At 36.2% G+C, this 27,597-nt stretch overlaps 1 protein-coding gene across 1 annotated transcript; it reads left to right on the plus strand.

Moving 5' to 3' along the window:
- On the plus strand, positions 1 to 27,250 carry LOC140146862 (uncharacterized). Its single transcript, XM_072168752.1, has 16 exons — positions 1 to 42; positions 507 to 593; positions 1,033 to 2,277; positions 3,765 to 3,821; positions 5,016 to 5,063; positions 6,148 to 6,390; positions 7,148 to 7,264; positions 8,218 to 8,339; positions 8,865 to 9,011; positions 10,581 to 10,974; positions 11,286 to 11,440; positions 11,844 to 11,984; positions 12,543 to 12,652; positions 19,362 to 19,633; positions 22,748 to 22,826; positions 24,500 to 27,250. Exons 2-16 carry the CDS (start codon positions 539 to 541, stop codon positions 25,206 to 25,208), a joined length of 3,894 nt encoding a protein of 1,297 aa, XP_072024853.1. The 5' UTR covers positions 1 to 42; positions 507 to 538; the 3' UTR covers positions 25,209 to 27,250.
- Positions 27,251 to 27,597: the final 347 nt, after the last annotated feature.

The following is a 27,597-nucleotide window of genomic DNA, read 5'->3' on the forward strand; positions in this document are numbered from 1 at the left end:
AACAGTTGGGATCTGTACAGGATCAGTTATCATTTAAGTAAGGTAAGCTTTATTACTTGTATCTATCTGTTATTTTACAATATTTTCTACCTTTTTCAATTAACAATAATGGCGACCGTCTTCCATGAAGATTTAAATCGTGGTCTCTTTTGCAGACAATATTAGTAGTAATATTAAAATTAATAACAGTGGCGTAGATTTCTTTTTGACATGTAGAAATAGGGTTGGAAACAATTTCTTGAAGTATAGTGAATCCAGCACCTTTGGCGAACAGAACAAGCTTAATAGTAGAAGCGGGCAAAAAGTGGCCCTTTTAAGGCTACGAATATGAGGGTAATTTGGTCCGAAACCCACATACAGGCGTCAACATTGGAAGGATGATTGTATGGACCCCCCTTATCAACATATTTGGGGATCCCCCAGTGGTTTACGCCTATGAAGAACCTAATAAAAAAATATTGTTAAGAATGTGATTTAAAATGTTCATATCGTTTTAATTTTCTCAGAGTGTATATCGATTATATAGTACAACGGCAAGATGTTTTCTGCTCAGTTATGGATGTTGTTAAGCGTTATGTATTTGACTGTGAAAGGTAGGTACAAATTGGAGGTTGGGAATTTTGGTAGATTGTTGGATTGATTACCAAATATTTTTAAGATTTGCATATATGTGATGTGATCAAGCAAATTCAGTCGGAATTCGGAATTTGAGATATAGCCAAACAAAGGAAGTGGCCCAGAATTGGACTATATTGGCCCGCCATTAAGCCATAAACAGCCATGTACACTATATCTTTAATTAGAATTTATACATTCACCATGTGGACATGGGCGCAGCTATTGTATAAGAACATAATCAGTTAAAATGAGAGATTAAATTCAATCTAGTCAACCATATTATTCCAACATACATTGGAGCAACCAACTTTGCGGTCAGTGCCACTGAACTTCAGCTGGGTTGTGATGTTAAACACCTTGATTCCCGATGACGTCATAATACTTGATACTTTATATCTTTGTGTGTACATGTAGGGTATCCAGATTCAGTAGGAGAGAAATTTGTATTTGCGATGCCAGTGAGTTACATGAGAAATGGCGCCACCCCGTACGTGTATATCACCACATTGTCACCACACCCTTGTCATGTAGTAATTACAGTACCCGACCTCAACTTCGAAGATGGTGACGTCATCGAACCATCTCTTACCCAAGGCATCGGAATGTCATTACCTAGATACGTTTTTCCAAATCGTGGTGATGTGTTAACTCCATCTGTTATTGTGAACTCTACGTGCCCTGTGTCTGTTAATGTGTACTTCCAATATGGTGCATGGGCCGAATCTTTTACCGTGTTCCCGACTAACGCTCTAGACAATGAATATCTAATCATTGGAAATTCGCATATTTTTGGGTCGGAACAATTTCCGGTCTTTTTCTCAATATCTGCTTTGTCAGAAGTGACTTCTGTACACGTGGAATTAAGTATTGGTGGGGAACTTGATTATGTACTCCAGCCGTATGAGAGCTTCTTTTACGAGAATTCAGTCAAAGGAACGGATTTAACAGGGTCATTCGTTAGTGCGAATTCGTCAATTGCTGTGATATCTGGAATGACCTGCGCATACGTACCGGCAGTCGGGAGTGGTCCATGCGCAACAATAATCGAACAAATGCTACCCATACCTCCGGCGTCACGTGCACCGTTTGAGTTTGTTCTGGCGCCATTTTTGAATCGAACTTCAGGATATGCGTATCGGCTTATAGGCGCTTCTGATAATGTTACAGTTGTTATAAATCAAGGAGAAACGCGTCGTCTTAGAAAATATGAAATATATGAAGGCACAAGCGATGAGATCATATCTATCATTTCCGATGGATCAATTTATGTTTCTCAATATATGAAAAGTTTCGCAACAGATAGGATTGGAGGTGCTGCTATGGTAACAATACCACCGGTATCCTCATATGCAAATAATGTTACTTTTTATGCATTTGATGGAGGAAATCCAAATACTATTATTCATTGTTATATTAATATCATTGTAAAATGTGAGCATATTAACGAGCTGTTGCTGGACGAAACCACATCATTGGCAACATGGAATAGATTATCACTGGAGGAGAGAAATGTGTGCGTTGTAAGAGGCAGAGTCGAGATCGGTAGCCATAGCATTGTGACTCACAACGAAGACGTAACATTTCTTGTGATTATTTATGGAATACCAGTCCAAGACACGTTTGCGTTTTTGCATTTAGGACGTTTTTACATTGATGAAGGTAGGCAACTGATAACGGTTTATATGTGATAGGCCAAATAACCAATTTGGCTATACCAGTTGAAATCCATACATCTACTATCATAAACATGATCTTAATCTCATACACAGGGGGTGTAGATTACAAATGGAGTCACACGTTCAGGTAACCTCATTTGAAATTCACACTCCCTGTGTGGAAGAATAAGGTCATGTCATTCATTCATTCATTCATTCATTCATTCATTCCTGGATTCCCGGCGTTAGCAACTTGATGCGTTAGCATCTTAAATTTAGTTGCAACATTTAATAAAACCACGTAATTCGTGCATGGCAATTGTTTTCTCTAGCAATCACAACATTATGCATTATATACCGTGTGCAATAAGTTCGTTCCGCCCCTACCCAAAAGCATTTATAACATGTTTAAAATGAAACTCACACAATGCATTTCAAGGCTACTTGTTATTTGTTATGTTGTTACATAAGTAGAGATGTTAAACAAATTTATTTGAAGTCATTGGATCCTTATGTGGTCAATCACCATGATAACTCCAAACCATGCTTGCCACAGAAATAATGTCAACTAATGGCACAAGAAGTTCCTTATTCTTATCTAGGCTTTGCCATGCACTCTGGACTCTATTTGTAAGTGGTGTTATGATTTTGCAATAAGGAGTTTCAAAAAACCTTTCTTTTAGACTAAACCACAATATTTCTCTATTGGGTTAAGACCTTCTTCTTCCATTCTCTTGCAATTTCTCTCTCCTTAAACAAGCCATTGTCGGTTTTTTTGGACGCCATCTTTAAATTCTCCGAGGTTTGGGGTTCTTTAAATTCCTCAAGACACACGTCTGTCCGCACTAGAAGAAAATTAAAATGGCTGGATAATTTTTACAGTGTGTATGCCTTAAGAACATTCATAGCAAGTAATCCTGAGGGCAAAAGCTGATGGTGCTCTAACTATAGTGATAATATGCTTAGAGCAAACCGGACATAAGGGCGGAACGAACTTTTTGCACACCGTATATGATAGGAAATTAACTATCAAGCACGAAGCACGTGGTTTTATTTGAAACAAACTCATATTGACCATAAAAGGAATTAATACAGCCGTCTCTCAACACGCGATATTCAAAATTCCAGGGTAGCGAAATTGACCAGCACAATAACGTCTTAGTAATACAATAAAGGATGACAACAATTGAACACAAGTAACCAGGACGTCATTGCACTAGAAAATTTCGGCGTGGGAATTTTGAACATCGCGTGTTGAGACCCGGCTGTTTTTATTGATATTTATGGTCAATATGAGTTTTTTTCAAATAAAACCACGTAATTCGTGCTTGGTAATTGTTTTTTTAACATATAAGGCATAATGTTGTGATTGCCGGAGACATCCTTTAAAGACAAATAAGGACAAAAGATGCATTATTCTGGACTTCAATATTTCCTGACCACCTGATGTATGTATTTCTTTGATTTGGTATTTGTTTTTATTCATCACAGAGGACGCAACTACTACTGTTACCATGACTACGCCGATCATAACAACCATTGCTAGCGGTAAGGTCATTTGTTAAAGACAGAGATGCGACTAAGTTTCACTCAAAACCTGAAACTAGTGAGAAAAACCTAACAAACCACGTGAATACAGCCTGAACGGGCTGAAAATAAATGAAAACGAGGGAATTCAGGCTAAAACCTGAAAAGTGGAATCTCTCTAAACATGCTAAAGAACAAAGACCTTTCATGATCTTTCATGAAGTGTAAAAAAGTCAACAGTGCTAGGTTAATGCATTTACTAGATCAAGATCACATAAAACCACCCGGTAAGAACACCTTTGATGGGATTATGAAATGTCATAAGTTCTAACCTTACAGATGAGGCGACCCCATCTCCGTGGCCACTTACCTTCACGACACAAATTTGCACAATTGTGACGTGTCATGTCAAAAGGAGACACTTTTGGGCAGGTTATCAATTTAAAGGTTTTTACATACAGGCTGTATCAAAATGATTGGTACCCATCAAGTTTCCAGTGATTATGGACAAGACCATCACAACAAAATGCAACATAGGAGCTACCTTATTTATAGATGAATGTTATGAAAGGTCATACAACTAAATTATAAATCATGGGCATTTCAAGAGAGTCCATTGTTGCATATTGATGAACAGGCTTGTCAATAAACATCCAAAACTGATGGGTACCAAACATTTTCATACAGCCTGTATCTTAAATATAGAGATATTTTGCTCCACAACGCCGTTTTCCCCAATGAAATCGGACATTCCTAAGCGAAGATATTGAGTTCGTAACTTATGGTATTATAAAATTGGAAATTAAGATATCGGCCTTTAAAAATATTATTGACAATGTTGAGAGTAGGAATTACCTTGAAAAATGTGTCAAAAAATACAAGATGACAGCTATATTCCGGTCTAAAACTATCAGATAATATTTTAAACATTAATAACATCACAAATTCGCAATAAACCCAAATTGTGAGAAAATCACCACCGGGCAGATTTTGGTTATTTCTCCATTTACATTCCTGCCCAAAAGTGTCTCCTTTTGACATGAAACGTCACAATTTAGCTCTGGCTGCAATATGAATTTAAATCAAATGCGTCAATACACCAATTATAAAATGTACCTTATACAAGCATTGCTGCGAGTGAATCGTCAATTTATATTTTGAGACTCACAATTTTATAATAGCTTGCAAATTGTTCATGTCTTTTTTTATTCGTAGCTTCCTACACAACCATGACAACAGATCTTCAAACTACGCGTGTACCTGGTAAGCAAGACATTAGAATATAACTATACATTTTCGGAATCATTGTGACTAGAGGAATACATTGGAATGGTTTTAAAACAATTTTGACAATTGAAATTTGACCCCGTGCAAAGTTCGATGACCTTTTCCCGCCAAAAGCTACTCCGGTTCAATTGCTATCAGGCATTTTTGTGTAGCCCATGATGTCAACTATCTCTGGTAGCTGCTTTGCCCCCTCCCCACGGTTGTTTGATTGCATGTAAAACAGAGTCATTTTTAAGAGAAGTTGAACAATGATGGCGCTATTTATCTTAAATCTTGTTTGAATCTTTGCAAGGGGTACGGTAGACACTTGTATAATGGTATTAGAACATCAGCAAAAGGACTAACAAATAACAAGGGAATTTTCAAAAAAGTTTTTATCATGAAATGTAAGGTATAACTCATATTCTTTGGCTAATCTAAATTTAGAATATATGTAAGTAGCGCCCTCAATTTGCACACAAATGTACAGTTTATAGAATAAAAATTACTATAAAAAGCAGAAAAAGATGAATAACTTGATAAAGAAACGAAAATCTATGTTAAAAATTGCTACAAAATATTATGTATAATACAGTTTATTAGTGCAATAGCTGTTAGTATTATTCAGGTCTAGAATTGAACATTATTATGGTGTTTTGTTAGAAAATTAATAAATGATCACACCAAACAACAGCTGGTACCAAACACCCCATCTGAGACACACTAAGATGGGGATCAGTTACATCAGATGACCTTGTTGAGTCCAGCTTTCCAGGAAGTGACTTTTGCTAATTGGTTGTCAAATGTTGACAGTTGGTAACAGGTGTCATGCTGGAAGCAATTTTGGCCATATAACATGGTTGATTTAGTTATTACCTTCGTTTTCAAAACGTTGGTGAAATATATAGGACTTATCAATAAAGTAACATGGTAACCATCATAGCACAGAAGAGAGTTTCATTCGGGATGATAATTTTTCTATTCAGGTGTCTAACTCTAGCAATATAAATGTTACTAGAAGTTTTATATACAAAAAAGTCATATACAAAAACGTTTAGATGTTTTTACCATGTTTTAACAGATAATGAACCTCCAACACTAGTTTGCCCTATCATTATGGAGCAATATGTAACCACAGATGATTCCGTGAAAAACGTGACATGGTCAGAACCAATATACACAGACAATTCCGGCATAGAGGTTGCCCGGAAAAGCTCACATCACCCACCAACACAGTTTCCTGTTGGTAATCACCGGGTTGTTTACAAAGCTTGGGATCCCCATGGCAACACAGCTACCTGTGTGGTCATCGTTCAAATTACAGGTATGGTGTTACAATTTGGTTATTTGTTTAAAATTTTGAGCAAAAGATAGTAGTATGTATGTACCATTTTTCACCCTGATGTGGTAGTGACGTCAGTGTGCACTTCATTGGACGCAGCCTCAAATCGCTAGCATTCGCTGGCGTATTAAAGATGCCGCATAGATGGAGACTGAAACAGCTGCCTTAACGCGTTGGAGTCACTGCCACATCAGGGGAGTGACATTGGGGTGAAGAATGGTATAGGCCCAGGTAGATGAGTCAATATACTCAAAATATAATTCTTATTAAACCATTCAATGTTTTAGCTACGAGTAGCATCAAAGGAAATGAAAGATGTATGGATTGTCAGGAGTTGCTCTGGCAGCAAGGTCTTTGTCATACATTGCATCTAACTGACAATTCAAATGGTTATTGAATTGTTTTTTCCTTTTACATCCAATCGAACCCGCCCAGCAAACATTGTATGCTTAACTTTGCCAATGCTGGCTCCCGTGATTGGGCGAATGTTTGCAAACCGGCGCTGGGCACCGGCGTCGTACTGGGCCAGTACTGGTGCTAAACTGGACGAGTACAAAATAACAATTTTAAGCCTACAAATATTATTATAATAATTCCAAATCTTATTTTCAAATATAAAATGTAATCTAAAACCATATCTATTATAGAACACACATTTAGGCCTACCCGGTTTTCTTTTATAAGCATTTTTCGGTTGTTGTTGTTTCGTTTTAAACACTTGCATTCTTACTATCAATAGCGGCCTGTCCTGCAGTCTCCATTCAAGTTGGTTCCCAGAATCTTTCGTGGCCCCAGACAGCGGTACGAAATCAAACAGTACCTTCAAACGAAAGATGCGAAGTGGACACTGAGAACCGTAAGTAAACACCAACCCAACAAATTCAGTCCGCAATTATTTGAGTTTTCATAATACATTTTGTTATCATAATTCTCCACACGTTCATAAGGCAAGAAAAAGAAAAACAAAGCTCCCGCGAATGTTTGTTTGTAGTGCGCATTATTATTTGTTTGGAGAAATTTGCTAGATTAATTTTTCCCTGAATTTGTTTTTACAAAATATCCCAAAATATGTTTTTAACGAATTTGTTGGTAAAAATATTATTACGACTTCATGTATTAATCAAGTTTTCCTATGAAAGTCTCTTTAAATAAATTATACTCGACTCCAGTGTGTGCACGCTGTGTGTACAGAGGCGTTCAAGGTCAATACACAATGCATACATTACCACACAACACACTAAGCAGGGCTGTACGGAAGAGGGTATGGGTTTTCCTACGGTACGACGGCATTTTGTAACCAATCAGATTCCTTTTTAGAGAGTAGAATCTGGCAAAGTATTTCTAGGAAATACCGTTTGAGCCAAGTCAATCGGACTGACTATTATTAAGTGAGTGCCGTCTATAGCACGCTACTTTAATGACACGGGGTGCATGTCAGTGTATTTCGCCGTAAATCGAGTGAGATTTTGGGAATACCTCGCGGTGTTTAGTGCTCCTGTACGACGAGGTCTTTCATCAGATTTCCTTGAAAATCAGGGAAAGTAAAGTTTAATATATACATGAGACAATTAAGAGTGAGCCAAAAAATAAAAGACTTTCCCTTTATAATAATTGAAGTTGAAAGTGAAAAAGACAATTTTCTCCCATTGCTTAACTGTGGGACCCCTTTTATTTGAGCAAAAGAGACTACTTTTCCATATAGAATAAATATTGTGTGCGTCGTCCATTTTGAATACAAATTCATCCTTGCTACCTCATCTATATAAACATTAACAATTATATCGATTTATTTTCTGATACGTGATACAGGTGGCAAGGGTCTCGCTTATCGCTTGTGTGTACCTGATGAACAACGAATTGCCTTATGGCTTCCAGTGAATATTACTAGCTGTGGAAGAGATGACGAAATAGATCTGCAGAAACTATCCGAGGTATAAACAAAAGAACGTGCTTCTGATGTAATTATGTTGACATTATTTGACTGCTTAATCAATTTTACTGATGGATATTATTGCTAAAATGAAAAATAAACAATAATTTCTTCTGAAAGGTTTGTTTTTAATTATTACTATTATGATGATTAGTAACATTATTTTTCCTTTCATTTTTTATTGTTATTATATTAATATAAGTAACATATTGAAATAAAACTGATATAATTGCTACCCATAGGCTTCAACATAATTTTAAGATACTTTTCCAAAATATCAAGAGCAATCTTAAGTAAGAACCATTGAACCAATACTAGGGTTGTTTGTACTCATTTAAATACATTTTGCATGCTAATAATAAATATAGTCATGAAAATTTACAATTCTGAAATTTTTGATCTAACAAAATTTGAAATTTGTCGTCTCCAGGCGACACCAATCAAGAGTTAATGAAGAAAGTGTTAAATTGTTACTAGGGGACTCGAGACAGTCTGAATCACATTACTGTATCTATTGTCTATATAGACCGATGTTGTTGAAAGTAACGCGAAAAGTGTTGCTGAGGCTTTACACAGTGTAACTGATGATGTTGATGAATTAACGATACAAGATGTTGAAGATGTTGCAGATACTATCCGCCATATTGCTGATGTAGAGACAGTTACTTCTGAGGTAAATGATTAACTATATTTTGTTGTTCTTATTCTTCCTGTTCATGTGTTTTTATCTTATTCTTCGTAACTGAATTTGGATGAATCAATGGCTGAAGATATGTTGCTAACTCCTCCTCCTCTTCCTCTTCTTCTTCTTGCTCCATGCATGAGTGTCCAATTGATCAGATTGGCAAGAGGTTCACTCTTTCTCCTAAATCAGTGTCCAGCAAAGCTTGCCCTTCTTTCTCTGATCGTCTCTGAGAGTCTGAGGACGTCGCCATACAGCTCTCTATGTTACATTTGCGCTGTTGCCAGTGGAATTTGTACACTGCCCTAAGCATTCATGTGTAACAGTTATCCAGCCTTTTCTGTTGCACTGAAGACTCGCAGCTTAAATTTCATTAATAGAGCAGACTTCCAGATCTGGCATAGGTTGTTACATTTGTTACGAGTCGTACTTGACTCAAGGCCAAAATCACCTTTTACCTGAACTCACACGAATGCACAACACAAATACACTGTTTGTTTAAGCTAACAAAATCTAAGTCTTTAATTGAAAACAGAGTATGATTGGTACATATAATAACAATATCGCATATACAATAAAATCACACAATGACAGTTTTACTCTATCAGTACTTAACCAGCTGTCTTCTTGTTGGTGATCCTAGAGTTCTTGCAATGTTCTGGACGACTGATGTAATATATCCTTATTCACTTGTCCTGTGAAAATCAACGAAATCCAGTGTACACTTGCGTTTATAAATATCCTTGCGTATTAAATCCTCACACGAAAAATGATGCTGCTTTCTCCAATCACTTTTGTTCTTGCGCTGCTTTCTCCAAATATTAAATCTCCTTGCGCCGCTTTCTCCAAATATGGTGTTTCTTTTACCAATTATTCTTTCTCCAGGGAACAGGCTTCTTTCTGCTCCGCTGTATTTGACAGATGTGTTGTCTTCAAAATACCAGCAAATTCCAGCAATTCGACAGAAGAACTTTAATCCTTCGATGAGGAAGATCACATTTGTTTGCTCGCTATCTCCTTCGTTGCTGTATTAAAATTAGCTCAATTATTGGCTATGTAAACTGGTTAAAATGTACTTCTTATTTGAAGCACGAAGACCATCACACACATGTGGAGTTTCACAATCTCCCATGACATTCTGTAAAGTCCAAATTCAAGCCTCAAGCTTTTTTACCAGTACTCATGCAAAAAAAACCCATCATCTATTAATTAACCATTACTTCAATCACATTTTCACAACATTGCTGCAATATTGGGATTTTCCAATATTAATTATACACATTCACCTTTCTCATTACATCACTTCCTGGGTTTTTCCCCTCTGTGGTGCAATACACTGAACTGGGGATTTCCAAGTTCCAAACATAGATCTGACTTTGTTTACAATAATTTTGGGGGAATTCCAAAATGACTTTCCACACCATTATCTTGCATGTACAAGGGGTTTCCCATCTCATGACATACTTTCAGATTGTAAACAAAGTTAAATAATTAAATTAAATTACTCAGGGCACATCACACATTAGCTTAATTAAACTTTACGAATAATTCAACCAACAGGTTATAACGGACGTGGTAGCTATCGTCAACAATGTCGTCACGACCACAAATAAACATGCTACGACAACACCAGATGAACTTGCCACAAAAGGGCCTCACTTGAGTAACATCCTGATAGCCTTTGAGGAACAGATAACAAGAATTGCAAACACCGGACAAACGTTTGATCCTGTCATTGAATCAAACATAGCTCTATCATCAGCGACTAAGTCATCACAAGAAAACGCCACTGCAAGGTTGAACTTTGCCGTTTTAAGTGATTATAAAGACACCAGCGGCAACACATTCACAGAGGAAAATATCAAAGTGTATGAAAGCAAGAGTGAAATTGTGGGCATGGAAATCAGGTCATCTATTTCTTTACCAGCGTCTGTTTTTAACGTTAGCCGACACGGTAAGCCATTTTGCCATTCACTAGCTCAAGCTGCCGTGCGCTTGCAACCTCTGGAAAGGTGTATATTATTATATGTATCATATAGGTGAACACACTTTTTTAAGTCAATTTTTTTGTTTGCTTGCTGATTATTTAAATGTTAGTCCATACAAATTCTTTGTTTACTGATTATTCGTTTGTTTGTAATTTAAAAATACTCGTGAACAAGTGTGTTTCTAATAAATTTAATCACAATGTCCATATTCCTTATCAGTTTTAGGTACTTTAATAGGACGTTTTAATATGATCGAACGACTTTTATAATTTCTTAGATACTATTGGTGTGAATTTCGTCGCCTACAACACGGCCACTCTATTCCCATCTTACCAATCCAATAAAACGGTGAGCAGTGACATCTTGTCAGCGATAGTTGGAGGCAATTTGAACGTCAACAAACTTCAAGACCCAGTTGTTTTAGAATTTACAGTGAGTATTATGCGTTATTCCAGTGCACCTCAAATGGAAGACATCACCTTAATCTCCCACACAAGTAGTGTGAATTTCAAATGAGGCTATCTGAATGGCAAGTAAAACAATGTTTGTCGGAGAAACGTAAACGCAATCAGGCTGTATCAAAATGATTGGTATGGCCTATCCATCAGTTTCGATATAAAATCATGAAAATTGATTATAAGAAAGCATTTGACGTGATAGAAACTACCTACATGAACTTGCAATTGTTTTCTGACGTATTTATTATCCATTTCGCTTTGGTATTACGTGTTAATATAAAGACGATTGGCTAAGTACTAAAATCATTACATCAACAGTGCTATAAGTAATTAGTTCTTTAAGTACTAATTTCCTTGGTTTTACTCTAAAAATACAGGTAACAGGAGAAAACCCAGTGTGTGTATTTTGGGATTTTGATAACGAAGATTGGTCACAAACAGGTTGCCAGTTAGTTAACACTACAAGTCTCAGAACGGTTTGTCATTGTAATCATCTAACCAACTTTGCTGTTCTTGTGGTAAGAAAAATAATTGTGATAAACATCACCGATTTGCCCATGCGCATTCAGTCTCATGGTGGGTTAACGTCTGTGTAATTGCGAAGGGAAAAGAGGTATTCGGGGTATTTGTCGTACTATTAGTACATTATTGATCATTTAAAAACAGTTTATGGCCTGTAACTGACAACAATAAGCAAGCACACAAATTAGGTATCCAAATGAGAATAAAACAAGTAAAAGACCAACAACATACAAATTAAAACTTATAATTTTAGTCCTAATAGTATATCATCAGTCTGCTACGCTAATTGCTTAAGTCTTTTTTGTTGTAATTTTGAGAACAAAGTACAAAATATGGTTCAAACATGCATTTAAACATATTTGTTCACCCATCTTTGCACAAGAACAACTGATAATGATACAAATGAACCAACATTCTGTTCTTTGTTCTCAAAACTGCAAGAAATGACTTAGGCAATTAGCGTAGCAGGCTGACGATATGCTGCTATTTAAAATCCAATCGAACCAATGGACTGTAAAAGGATCACAATCTATCGTACTCTGTAAACTCAACAGGATCCTACTTACACGGAAAGTCATTTTATTTTGGACATTATCAGTAAGGTTGGATGTGGACTGTCGATATGTGCTCTTCTCATCACCATCCTCATATTCATCTGTTTCAGGTAGGCTCTCTATATTGAATGTATTATTACCACGCAGGGTAATTTATGTACTCCGACGTTTTTCCGTTGCGGCAAACGCAATTGCATTTCGAGACCATAGTTTGATCAGCTCGTTATCGGCGGGAATTGTTAGGATTTTACCACTGCGCCGAAAAGTAGACCCATGAGTGATATAGTTGATCCGTCTAGTCTATATTGTGCGCCTTAAGGGGGTACTACACCCCTGCCCAATTTTGTGCCTGTTTTTGCTTCTTTCTCAAAAATTATAGCGCATTGGTGACAAATAAGATATGTATACTATAGGGGCAAGGACTACAACTACTGCACTGGAAATTTTATTTCAGCACAGACAACAGTTGTGGAGTTACAGTCAAAAATGAGGGAGAACCAAGTTTTCATCAATAAATCAATAACTACTTGCCTTGAGTTGCTGACTTTTCAGTGCAGTACTTGTAGTCCTTGCCCCTATAATATACATATCTTACTTGTCCCCTATGCGCTATAATTGTTGAGAAAAATGCAAAAATAGGCTCAAAATTGGCCAGGGGTGTAGTACCCCCTTAAAGAAAATAGACAACGTATAGGACTAACATGAATAATTTGCGACGATTCTGGCAAGATGTCACAAGACAGTTCTCGAAATACAAAATATAAATATTAATACGCGATGTTATAAGGCTCGCCGATTACGAGCTGCTCAAACTATAGTTCGACTTTTCCTGTAAATTGCATACACACTATATGCTACTGTACTGTAAAATATAGAATGAAGAATGTATGTAGGATGCATTTTACTCACACCGTTGGCAAAATAAGTAAGCTCTAACCTAATGTTAATGAAAGAATAGATATCACATTTAACTACGATAAACGAATAAGGGAACAACCCAAAAGTTCGATGAAGCCCTATAAACGAAAGTCCTTTCGTTAGTGGGGGAGGGGGTCAGAAAGTCCGATTACGTTTGTAAAAAAATAGTTAAAACATCGGTCAAACTTGATCTTTTTTTAAGGAATTAATAAATAATTTTCCAAATTTTAGTATTTTCCGAAGTACGATGTTGACATTTTACACTGGTGTCTTCAAAATGATTTCAAATCAATATGGAGTGCAGTACTCGCAACCGGCAACGTCATTTTTAAAGCAGCTGTCCCAGCAAACACAAGACGTTTTTAAACGTTTTAAACATATTTTGGGGTTTTGGTTTTGGTAAAAACGTTTTAAGTGCAATATCATATATTTATTTAGTAGGGTTGGCCACGGTCAAAAAATTTTTTCTTGCTGAGGTGAAAGGACTTTGGTTGGAGGTTACAAAAATGCATTTCGAAAATTCAGCTGAAGTCCGTTGCCATGGCAACGGCCCGATTTGTTTTTACAATTTTCGCCTATTTTGGAGCTAAAAAGTGAAAATTGCCCTTAAAAGGACGCCTTGTTGCCTTAATATACAAGTTCTTATTTAAAAATAAATTATATCATAAAAAGGCCCCATCCTTGTTCTATCTACAAACGAAGTTTCGTTTCGAGATTCGTTTTTTAAATATCGATTTCGGACCTGGCAACACTGCAAGTTTTTCAAATTTGAAAAATGCCATTTTTACCGATTTTGGCGATACGAAAAAATAACTTTTGCGCTCACCTAGGATTTTGTCGTTATGGTTATTGGTAGAACATACCTTGCCCCCAACATATATAATAAGAACAGCTTGGGGAAATTTATTTCTCTAAGGAAGGTGTTGCCAGAAAAACATACATTTTGTAAAAATTAAAAATTCTAATAAAAAGAAAATTTGCTGCATTTTGCCCTAGATTTAGCACATGCGATGTAATGAGTTGTATGTAGAGTCAGTTTATCATCATGGTCAACTATTCTGAATGTTTTGAAACAATAAATGAAGTTTAATTTTAATGCGTTGTTGCCAGATGCCCAAAATTATGAAAGCTACATTACGCAAAATAGCCCAAATAGGTCTAGGTTTTCATGTATGAATCTAGTCAATCCAGTCAAATCACAGTCTATTATTATAAATCATTTTATCATAATTTTCACCTGTTTTGAATGTTTGGAAACAAAAAAGTTCATCATACAGTGTTGCCAGATGCCAAAAAGTAGAAAAGGGTTTTTGGTTTACCGTGCGCACTCTATTTTCATAAACAGATAGAAGAACATTTTTTCCAATTTGCCCAAAATTTAGTACATGTGATGTAATGAATTGTATGTAGAGTCACATTATCACCATGGACAACTATTCTCTATGTTTCGAAACTTTAACTTGCAGTGTTGCCAGATGCCTAAACTATGAAAAATAGGACCAGTTTTTATGTATGATAAACAATTTCTTTGATGATGCATCTAAAATACAATTAAATTATAATAAATTATGATATGACCCCTTAAACTATTTGTTTAAACTGAAACCCTGGGGACCGTTCACAAACACTTGTTAGGGGGCCTGATGCAAAAAAAAAAAAGGTGAAAATGTTTGATTCTCCTAAGGGGGGGCTGAAAAAAATGACCAGAGATGAAATTTTTTTTGCATCATGCCCCCCCCCTTACAAGTGTTTGTGAACGGTCCCCTGTTTTCAGACGAAAATTTGTATATTGTTACAAGGAATTCAAAATAATTTTATCATCAAGGGACCCACATAGAGGAATACGACATCGATCGTGAGCTAATCTGCATTCGGTTGTCTGTAAAAGCCGAAGATCAGAATGAAATTCTGAAACGACCATGACCAGATATTTTTCTTAATTTCTTGGTAAACTTAAAACGTATTAAAAACGCCAAATTGCAGTCACAAAATTGATAATATTAGTAAATCACCAAAGCGAATGGTAACAAAGGTATGCGGAAACGAACTGCATTATCAATAACAAAGTATGTGCCCAACGATTTGTCTTTGGCATGTCGCTTTTTTGTTTTATCACCACAAATGTTAAATTTTGGGAAAAACACCCCAAAATTGAGAACAAACACGAACCTTCCAAAATAAATACATAATTATTCACACTCGGCGGCCCAGCCACTACTAGCTGCTGTGATTTGGGGGTAATTTGTTGCTTCCCCTCTTCAGATACCTGTACTTCAAGTATACCCCACGCCTGTACATCAAGAATGTCTTGTTAAAACTCAAACTTATGTTCTGGGAACACTTTTTGATCAAATACCTGATCATTTAATCATGAAATTGGAACACTGGTAAAGAGTGTATGTGTATTGAAAAGATTTGATTGGCCAATTTCTTTTCCAACTTTTCAGCAATATCTGAAATGAAAATGAAAATTGGCGATACTGAGGACTTATATTGAAGTAATGAAATTACAATTTTGTTTGTAAACATGTTTATGTCAATGTTAAAGTGGTTAAGGGAACTGGAATGAGCGTTTTGAGCGTTTCGACAGCATTTTTTGTGGGACATGAGAGCACATCAGACATATTGAATTGCATTCTGAATACGAAGAATGTCTTTCTGATATCAAATAATTTTCATTTAATGAAATTCACGATATAATACAAATTTTATGACAAATTATAAAAATTTGATATTTTTTACATTTTCGAGATATAACAGCCCTCGAAGTAAATTTTATAAATTTAATGATATAGTCTTAAAGTGTATGTAGCTGGGAGGAAAAGCCGACGATCAATTGAACATTTTGACCTTTCATATTGAAGATATGGATTTTTTCCCAAAAGACCTAATTTTTTTGGTGTTTTGGGAAAAAATCCATATCTTCAATACGAAAGGTCAAAATTTTCAATTGATCGTCGGCTTTTCATCCCACCTACATACACTTTAGGTAGAAATCATCAGATTTATAAAGTTTACTTCGAGTACTGTTAAATATCAAAAATATACATTTTTAATGATTTGCCATAAAATGTGTATTAAATTGCGAATTTCAAAAAATCCAAATTATTTGATATCAGAATGACATTCTTCGTATTCAGAATGCAATTCGATATGTCTGATGTGCTCTAATGTCCCACAATAAATACTGTCCGAACGTTCATACCCCTTCCCTTAAGTAAAGTACAAGGTTTAAAAAGCTCTGAGATTTTTACAAAATCCTCCTATGTCTGCTAGTATTTGGCATCTGGCAACACTATGTTAAACATTCACAACTGACAAACAGATAGGTTAACATGGTTAAAGGGGTCATATCGTAATTTATTATAAATTAATTGTATTTTAGATGCATCATCAAATTGTTTATCATACATAAAAACTTGACATATTTTTTTATAGTTTAGGCATCTGGCAACACTGCATTTAAATTAACGTTTCGAAACATATAGAATAGTTGTCCATGATGATAATGTGACTTTACATACAATTCATTACATCACATGTACTAAATTCGGGGCAAATTAAAAAAAATTCCTTTTATGAAAATATGGTGCCCAGGGTTAACCAGAATTGTATATATTGAAAACACATATCTTTTCTACGTTTTGGCATCTGGCAACACTGTATGATGAAATTTTTTGTTTCCAAACATTCAGAACAGGTGAAATTATGATAAAATGATTTATAATAATAGACCGTGATTTAACTGGATTGACTATAGATTCATACATGAAAACTTAGACCTATTTGGGCTATTTGGCGTAATGTAGCTTTCATAATTTTCGGCATCTGGCAACACCGCATTAAGATTAAACTTCATTTATTGTTTCAAAACATTCAGAATAGTTGACCATGATGATAAACTGACTCTACATACAACTCATTACATCGCATGTGCTAAATCTAGGGCAAAATGCAGCAAATTTTCTTTATATGAGAATTTTGAATTTTTACAAAATGTATGTTTTTCTGGCAACACCTTCCTTAGAGAAATAAATTTCCCCAAGCTGTTCTTATTATATATGTTGGGGGCAAGGTATGTTCTACCAATAACCATAATGACAAAATCCTAGGTGAGCGCAAAAGTTATTTTTTCGTATCGCCAAAATCGGTAAAAAATGGCATTTTTCAAATTTGAAAAACTTGCAGTGTTGCCAGGTCCGAAATCGATATTTAAAAAACGAATCTCGAAACGAAACTTCGTTTGTAGATAGAACAAGGATAGGGCCTTTTTAGGATATAATTTATTTTTAAATACCAACTTCTATATTAAGGCAACGAGGCGCCCTTTTAAGGGCAATTTTCACTTTTTTAGCTCCAAAATAGGCGAAAATTGTAAAAAACACAAATCGGGCCGTTGCCATGGCAACGGACTTCAGCTGAATTTTCGAAATGCATTTTTGTAACCTCCAACCAAAGTCCTTTCACCTCAGCAAGAAAAAATTTTTTGACCGTGGCCAACCCTACTAAATAAATATCTGATATTGCACTTAATAACATTAAAATGTCGGGTTATATCAGGGAACTTCGATATCTGGGAATTGCGACTGAAATAGATCATGATTCACACAAGTGGTATATCATCTCTACGAACTGAATAAGCCTTTTTGAAATATGCCTTATTGACATAGGTCAGTTTATTTCCCGGCATTTGGTCACATTTAATCAATATGATAAAATATGTTTAATACATTTTATGGTATAAGAACTATTCTACAGTAAATCAGTTATACCAAGTAACTGACGAGGCATAATGATATTAATATCTTCCTATCACAAGGCGTGGCTTTTTACTTCCACAAATGGCAGTAGTGGTATATCATCTGTTTCTCAAATTGTGACCTAGGTCCCGACATTTAACCTGACTCGAGCATTCTCACCCCCTGGTAACTAGGTCATGAAAACGTTATGTATGAAAACACACTACAAAACTATTTCTACAATGTTTACAGAATGTTATTGTAAAATATTTTGTTAAGAACATTATGTTAGAATATTTGCAGGAGGTTATCAAAAAATGTTTTAAAATGTTTAATATGAAAACGTTTCTTACCCTTTCTATACCCTTTATATAACCCGACATTTAAACGTTTTCTGGCAACCTTTTCTAACCTTTGGCGAATGATGTCAAAAACGTTTTGTGTTTGATACCACATTCTTTTTTATTTAAAAATCCAGCAAGTCCTATTTTTTCCGTGCCAAAAAAAAAGATAACGAAGAACAATATTTTAAAATAGAATGCATAAACGTGATCAATATCCTAGCTTTGTCACACCCCTCCACATCCCCATACACCATAGCGACGGCCCCTGAATCCTATAATATACGTGTTGGAATTTTCGATATTTGTCACTTACGTTAGAGGGGAGGGGGGAGGGGGTTAGCCTTCTAACGAAAGGACTTTCGTTTATAGGGCTTCATCGAACTTTTGGGTTGTTCCCTAACACAGTGTTAAGTTCCCTCAAACTTGGTATTAAATAGGCTACAGAGGACCGGGATTCAAACATCTCAAACTTTCACCCACTGAGGAAGTTCTCTACTTACCCATGAAGACAAAACCAGTCCTCTCCTATTGACTATATTGACAAACACTGTAATCTAATGCCGGTTGCTGGGTCGATCGTCTTTGCTAATGTTTATGGATTGTCTTTATAATTGGCGCTTTCCTGGAGTTGATGGACTAAACATCGATATCACGCCCTTGTCCTCGCTTCCGTTATATTTTATAATCACGTGATACCCTTCTTGTCCTCGTTTTCCTTATTTTACAAAATGTGATGCCGATGTTCACTCCATCAACGGCAGGAAATCCCAATTATAGGAAGGATGTATAAGTTGATCTTCCATATTTTACACACGCAGACGCTTACGAACAGGAGTCAATGCAACACCACGAATCATTCACATTCACCTATGTATATCACTGCTACTTCTCTACACCGTGTTTCTGGTTGGTATCGATCTCGTGTCGCATCGCACTCTATGCATGTCTATTGCCGCAATATTGCAATGGTTGACCCTTGCAAGTCTTTCTTGGATGACCATGGAGGCGTATAATCTGTATCTGAATGTAGTCAGAATGTTTGACGTAGAACCGGAACATTTTGTGAAGAAAGCATTTGTGGTTGCTTGGGGTAAGGACCTTCTACTTATATATATATGGTCGAATCCAACGAAAAGTGTACACGGCATGTTCAGAGCCATAACTTAAAAGTATTAATCAATTCTCATTCATTTTTGTATTGTGTTTATTCGCCTTGATCATACGCTTCGCGCCATATATAATAAGACCCCCTTCTGTGAAAAACTTAGACACTGAGACCCCAAAACATGCTATTTTTACCCATTTTTTCAAAATATTTCTTAAAGTATTTTTAAAAACATCTAAATCAGTTATGAAAAGAAGTCATTGGATTGAATCTAAATTGATTTCCTGAAAGGTGTGTATTCAAAGATTGCCTGTTCAATTTTTCACATATTTGTACATAATTATGAATTTTTGTGATAATTTTTTGAGTGGTATTTTTTACATTACCTACGAATACAATTTTTCATAGCACTAGATATATCTTTAAAAATGGAAATCACTAATAAATGCGCAATTGATACAAGCTTTGATATGTCCAATACTGAAATGCATTGCATTCGGACATCTTTATTATTGTGTTTAGCTGCCAGAAATTCTAAATGGCACAAAGGTAGGTTTGGTAAAAATATGCATTACCTCCGAATACATGTTAAAAGCTGTGTAATTTCCACAAAGTGAGAGAATAGTAAACAATAGTTAAGCAATAGGTGCAGAGTAATACACTCTTTATTTCTACCAAGTTTCAATAGCCTGCGTTTAAATATTTCTGAGATGTCAACAATAAAAGCAAGTATTCGTAGGTAAATTTCAGTAACCGAATGTTACCTACGAATACAATTTGACATCATGACAGTATTGTGAAACACCGCCATTCATGCCAATGCCCATATTGGTACATAACGAAGGCCTGTATGTTTGCTATCAAATCATATGTCAATGAAAGTTGCGAATTCACATACATGCCCACCATGCAAAAAGTGAATACGGCTTAATTGTTGAAAAATACGTACTGAAATAGACGACGGTCTGCTCATTTGAAAGAAAAATCAGATTCAAAGAAGATTAGAAGGGGATAAATACTTGGATTTGTCAACTGTCATGTATGCTTCATTTTAAATGTTTACCGACCTTCTGGTTTCTGAGTAATTTGTGTCCAAATTGATTTATTCGAAGGTAACTTTTGACATTTTCGCTAAGGTTACCTACGAATACCATGGAAAAAAAACGACTGTTCTCATTGTCTCATGATCTAGACAACACAGTGATGGACCCTGGTATAAAGCTAATTGTAGTTGCCCTCAAACGAAAGGCCACAAGACGTAACTGACTCCAAGATGGACATCACAAGTCTGCAATAACGGTTTTAAGCGATTTGTGTGCAATTAAGCAAATTAAAGTCACTTTAGTGCCTTTGTTTCTTACTTCAATCCTCTTTCAACCGCTGTGAACCGACATTATTAATACATGATAGGGTCTAAAGTATCAATAAACGCACATAAAGAAAATAATACATTCAAAGTGCTTTATAAAATGAAGTTTTGATTGCGATATCCACCAAAAGTCTTAATTCTTACCTACAAATACTGAAATGTTACTTACGAATACAGCATAATACATGACATGTGTAATGAAGTGTCCCTACCAATGGAAATTAATTGTCAAAAACTTTAAGCGGTACCCCAGGACACTATTATTACCCATATACGGATTCATTCAACAATTATTTATTATGTAAAATTGCTGATTAACTACTTGTATATCAAAATGAAGTGGTCAAAATCTTGCTAAAAGCATCAAAAAATGTTTGATCTAAGGTAATAGCATTTATTCATTTGGACGTACCATCTGAAAGAGATCTAAAACTACCATTTTATTAATTCATTACCATAATAGCAAAATTTAAACCTCTAAACTCAATATAGATATTGTTAAATCGCTCATGTTACCTACGAATACCCGGGTTTCTTCACCCTTTCATTGTATAAAGCGTTAGGTGTATGCGTATAATTCCTAATATTCTTGAAAACATATATCCTACTCGTTCTTATACAATGTGTAAATTGATTCATACTCATTTGATAAATAAAATACAGAAACTGACCTAAACTTCATTTTCAACAATAAACTAGCACGAAAAAAGCGTTAATGGGAATATTCCATTTGTTTTAGGTTGATTAGTATTGCGATAGTGAAAGCATCCTAGTGGTATTCGTAGGTAACATGGGTTTTGATATCACATTTACTATCACACGTCCTGGATTTATTTTTCAAGATTAGTAATGGCACTTTTGGTTCCTATAAGGCCAATATGTCATCAATCAATGGGCAAAAGGAAAAAATTGTGGAGACATTTTTATTTCGGACTTTTATTTTTGGCCCGTGGACACTTTTGGTTGGATTCGACCATATATATACGTGTTTCAAACCGCTTAACATTTATTCCGTTGCCGTTAGTATTATATATCAGCTGCTATAATGCGCATGATCCATTGCATATACGTTGCTATATATTGCATATACATTGCATATACATTGCTATACAATGCTCATACCTTTGGACTGCGCCCAATACAATATCCACAACAGCTCCTGATTTCACCTATGGGTAAAAAGAAGCCAGTGAGGTAATGCGCCTTGCTCAAGTGCACAGCCGGGGCTCGAACTCGAAAACCTTCAAATGCGAGGCAGAGCACGTATCGCCGCTGCGCCCCCGTGCCCACATGGCACAATTCGGCATTACAAATTATCGAGGATAATATTTTAATTATACATGTAAAAATAAATATTGTAATGATAAACATTAACGATATTCTAAATAATGAATTTGATGACCCGTGAACATTGGATTCCTTTTAATTTCGTTAAAAAGAGGCATCGTTTGATAAAAAAAAAGAGGTCATAATTGGACAATGAGCGTTGATTTGAAGCATTTGTGCCGTTGGCAGAGGTACCTTTGAGTCAGCAAGATCAAAGGTCAAACGAGATCATTGTATGAAATGCGCTATGATGCCTCTTCACAGAGAAATGTGCATGGTAACTTCATGATTATCATGAAGTAGTCAGTTTTCACAGTTGCTGTGTTTGGCCCGAGCCAAAAATTGTGACAATACTTTTTGTAACCTTTCTTTTGATAGTGCCTGTTCTATATTGTTGTATACAGGGGTTCCGTTGATTGTTACAGGATTGTGTGTTGGTCTTTCGGTGGGCCTCAGCTGGCCATATTATGATCACCTCGATTAGTAAGTATTGCATGAGAATTATTAATGGGATACCGTTACCACATGGAAATTATATGGGACACCGTTATTCTGTCATTATGGAGTATAGCATGTTGTGTTAATATTGGCTATTCCAGAGAAATAAGGGAGCATTCAGATTAAAAATATGGGATGCCATACCAATGTCATATGTCATTACAGAACGGTCAACTGCATATCCGTCAATACACGCTTTTTCAATGGGAAATGAACTTAGCTGCTTGGATGATGTCACGATGAGGTTAGCATTTATTCCGTATTGAAAGAGCGTGTACTGACGGATATGCAGTCGACCGGCCTCATTAGCATGTTTCACTTCCTAGATAGACAAGATGTGTGCTTCATTGAATAGAGGCCGTCAGCCTTTCGCGATCTTGTGGCTAGAAATGATACGTGTGTTCATGCGTCGGACAATACGCGCAGGGCGCAGTTTGACACGCAGCTGTTATGCACGCATCGACACGGTGATTTTGCTGTTCACGCATGTAGATCGAACGACCATCGCAGCGTGTACCCACAAGATGGCGGCATATAACATCACGCTGACAGCCTTTAGTTCGTATGAATACCGTTATTAGTGTCATTCAAGGATAACACATTGGGCTATTCCATTTAAAATCCACACAACCCCTGTGGAAGATGTTGAAAATATCTTCCACAGAGGAGTATGAATTTCAAATAGGATGAACACACTAGCAACTCCATTTGAAACTCGCCCTCCCTCAGTGGAAGATTCAAGGAAATCTTTATCATCAGGTGTATAAAATTAACACAGGGCTGCCCAATGTGTTCATTCCATTTGAAATTCATACTCACCCTGTGTAAGATATTTCCAAAATCTTCAACATGGGGAGTGCGGATGTTAAATAGAATAGCCCATCAGAGATAATGGAGTTCTCATTAAAGCGAAAAATACGGATTATCCCAAAATTTTGATCATAAACCCATTACCTATAATCGAAGATATTTTAAAAATACTAGTTTGCGTCTAACGTCAGTGTCAAGTAATCTCCCCGCTTCCCTTGACAGTGTCGGGATTTTTACACAAGGCAAAAAAAAACAACTTTTCTAGGCATTGTTGACAAAAAGAAGGTTTCCTATTTAATACCTAACTTCTGAGACGGTTTGTATATTTGAAGGTACAAATGAACCACAAGGCACGTTGTTTTAACGTCGGTGTTCAGGAACTAAACCATCACGACACTCATAAACAAACGTGCCCGAGTTGGATTGAGAGATGACGTCAGACGCAAGCTAGTCAGATGCACACCTGCTAGCAACCCACTGACTTTATGTTGTGATCATTTTGAACGTGGTTCCAAACACATCGAGGGTTCAGAACCAGAAAGCCGTAACTCACAATGACCAGCTTTCACAAAATGAGCATAAAGTTGGCTCCTTGTTTTGGTCTTCAAAAATTAATATTTCCTCCACAATGTCGTTTGTTTTCTATTCAGTTTTGTCATGAGTAATGGACTGTATCTTTATGCTCATTTTGTGGGAGCAGGTGATTGTGAGTTGAGGCTTTCTGGTTCTAAACCCTCGATCTGGCAACGATCAATTTTAACGTCACACGACGGCGAATTGATAAAGGAAAGTTAATACTACTTACCGGCTGATTAATTCACCTTTAATAATTGTTATTATATTTACAGCTGTTTTGTTGCGATTGGACCCGTGTTTTACTACGGTTTGGTGGTACCCGTTGGCCTTCTCCTCCTATACAACATGATAACGTTTGTATGGGTAATGACTCACCTCTGCAAAGCAAATTTAGGAGGGAACGTCACGCAGCAGTCTAAAATCCACGTGATTTCCAAACGATTCTGGCACGCACTGACTATCTCTGTACTGATGGGACTAACATGGGTGTCTGGGTTCTTGGCGATAGAGGGCGCAAAACTCGTCTTCTCCATAATATTCTGTGTTTGTAACTCTCTCCAAGGTGTTGTCATCTTTCTTCTGTTTTGCGTCAGACAAGAAGATGTCCGCAAAACTGTGTTTCCATTTTGTAACCCCAAATCACAAGGTACGTCATCTTCCCGTCATGAAACACATAGCACAGCTCTATCCAGATCACAGACACGATTCACAACCAATCTGAACAGAAAGATGGACGATTTCGATACTATTATACCAACTACGGAATACCATATTGGACATGGTCGTGGAGGTTCATATACAAATTTCGCGGCTGGTGTACCAGAGTATGAGCTATCTCATATTGATAACGATTATCATCATCCCGATGACCATGATCATAATCTTGAACCACAAGCAGACCCTGCTTCCCCGTTATTAGTCGAACACACTAAAACGTCATCACAAAAATCGTCAGCTTCTGCTTCCTCGAAAAAATGTTGAGGTACAAGCTCATTAACACTACTTTACATTACTTGTAATAAGATAGCACACATTCTTTTGAATCTCTCAAGCATATACCCTTTTATAGTCCCAAGCATATACCCTTTTATAATTAAAATAACATCGGGACATATACTTTCCCCTTTGAAGTCAGCTGTCATTGACCTCATCTTGAAAAAAGCTAAAGTGAACTAAAGTCTGCACAAAAAGTAACTCAGCTGTTATAAATAAAGAAATAGATTCAGAACTAATAATGATGATTTATTTACGCGCATTTTGATACCCCATTTGTCCAATTTTGTTCAATATTGACAATACAGCAGTGTTTTGAAAGAAAAATACCCCCAATTTAAAAGTTGCAGTTATTTGTATTGATTTGAAGTAAGCGCGAAGACAATGGCGGGCTTTACGTGTTTACAGTGCTGGTATTATGACCATTGATCGCTGCAAACTGCAACTTTTAAATTCGGGTATTTTTCTGTGAAAGCACTACTGTGTTGTTAATATTGAACGACATTTGACGAATGGGGTATCAAAATGCGTGTAAATAAATCATCCTTCTCGCTATGTTGAAATATTGTGAAAACAATTATTAGTTCTGAATCTATAGGCGTATATATAACAGCTGAGTTACTTTTTGTGCAGACTTTATATACAGTGACAAACCTGCTGTTCCTTGGTTACCTGGATTGTCTTGATGTTTGCTGAGTAGCACTGCACCAGTGATGCGATGAAAGTAAACACTACAACAATATTCATTTGTGTTGACTTGCACGCATTCGGTAATAGCAATATACATGTAGAATTCTATTATATAAGCGAGCGTGTTCCCTTTTATGTACAGTTGAATTTAGTGCGAAACGTTGAAATTGAACAATTAAATGTCTCAAAATGATCTGCCCGTGTAAAATATGTCACCACTTGCAAAATCTGTGTTGGATTACAGATGTTTTACATTATGTTTCAACCGATCACAAATGTTCGTCTCCTTGCGAAATGATCTGATAACATTGCTATTAAAGGTGTATTTTATCACAGATCATGTTGTACACACGTACAGTGAGAAGCTGAGATGAAGTTAATTCTTCTCAGGTGAGAAGACGACGTGATCACACTATAATAATTGCAACATTACATCTTTTGAGCACACTCCCCCGTGTCATGACGTAATACAACGATATTGTAAAGGTTGTGCTGGCATTTGTCCTAATATGCCTTCATATTTGATGCAGGTTGCGGCGTTAGCAATGTATTGTTTCAGAAAATAATATCGTAGGCCTAAAATGCATCTGAAAGCTGACAGTCTAAGGATTATTTTTGGTAGTATTTTTTAACACAGCTCATTCAAAACAGTACTTTTGCATTGTTTCAATTTAGTGCTCACTGTGATTTTAATGAAAGAGTCCAGTAAGCGAGTAGGTGGTCTCAATCTGATACAGTAAGCTTAAATATCTGAAGGTCAGATTATAGTTTTGTTAAGTGTGTTTTCCTCATTTAGCAAAAACAAAGAAAGGAAATAACAATAACAATTAAGAAGGCATGGACGCTACTTTATTGTAATTGCTTGGAAACAGTTTGATTTGTTATTGGCGGTGCAAGGTTGACTAAGTAGGTTAATGATAAAGTTGAAGAGAAATCATCATTGGCCAGGCTGGTTGGCCAGGCTAGCTGGCCAGGCTAGCTGGTCAGGGAGTATCAGTATTACCAACAATTGCTAAATGTTAATACTAGGATTTATATTTGGGCAAGTGGCCTTGGCCTTTATACATATCACATTGTTCTTTTACACTTCTCAGTTGGACACTTCATTTATCATGGATTTTGTTTCACCATAAAATGTGAGCTTGTGTAAGGGTTCACGTTAATATTAATTTGTCAATAGAGTTTATACATCCTATTTGTTTGGATTTTAGTAAAGTATATATAATTTATTGGAATAAAACGAATATACACAGTTTACATAATCATGAGTGTATAAATTATGTGCAGTGGTGCATATTTGTAATATAATAGGAGAAACACCAATGTAAAGGTAAAGAAAAGCCAAATGGACAAGAAAGAATATGAATTAATCTGAAATATCATTTATTTTAAACATTGCAAGATTGGGCCGGGCCCATGGACCCCAAAATTGCATGTTCCTTTTTAGCCCGATAACACCCTGTTTTGGACCAAAATATCGTAAAAATGCGCGCACTGGCCATTTACATAGTAGAATTCACCTTCGGTTTGGGCTAAAATTGACGGAAGATGAACTTCGGGCGCATAATTATGTCATAGTAAAATCGAAACAAAATATGCTAGTGTCCCTTTAAATTGTAATGTTTCCACCGCTACTATCGATCTCAGTCGACCCCATTTTGTAAACCAAAACGGCCACTTGGGTGCA

This window comes from Amphiura filiformis, chromosome 2 (genome assembly GCF_039555335.1).
Source record: "Amphiura filiformis chromosome 2, Afil_fr2py, whole genome shotgun sequence".
Taxonomy (NCBI): Eukaryota; Metazoa; Echinodermata; class Ophiuroidea; order Amphilepidida; family Amphiuridae; genus Amphiura; species Amphiura filiformis.

Bases quoted from the DNA above. Each gene is read 5' to 3' on its own strand.
- LOC140146862 (XM_072168752.1), top strand. From the start codon at position 539: ATGTTTTCTGCTCAGTTATGGATGTTGTTAAGCGTTATGTATTTGACT. The intron at 5,064-6,147 runs GTAAGCAAGACA...ATGTTTTAACAG, and splicing joins TCAAACTACGCGTGTACCTG to ATAATGAACCTCCAACACTA. The intron at 19,634-22,747 runs GTAAGGACCTTC...TGTTGTATACAG, and splicing joins AGCATTTGTGGTTGCTTGGG to GGGTTCCGTTGATTGTTACA.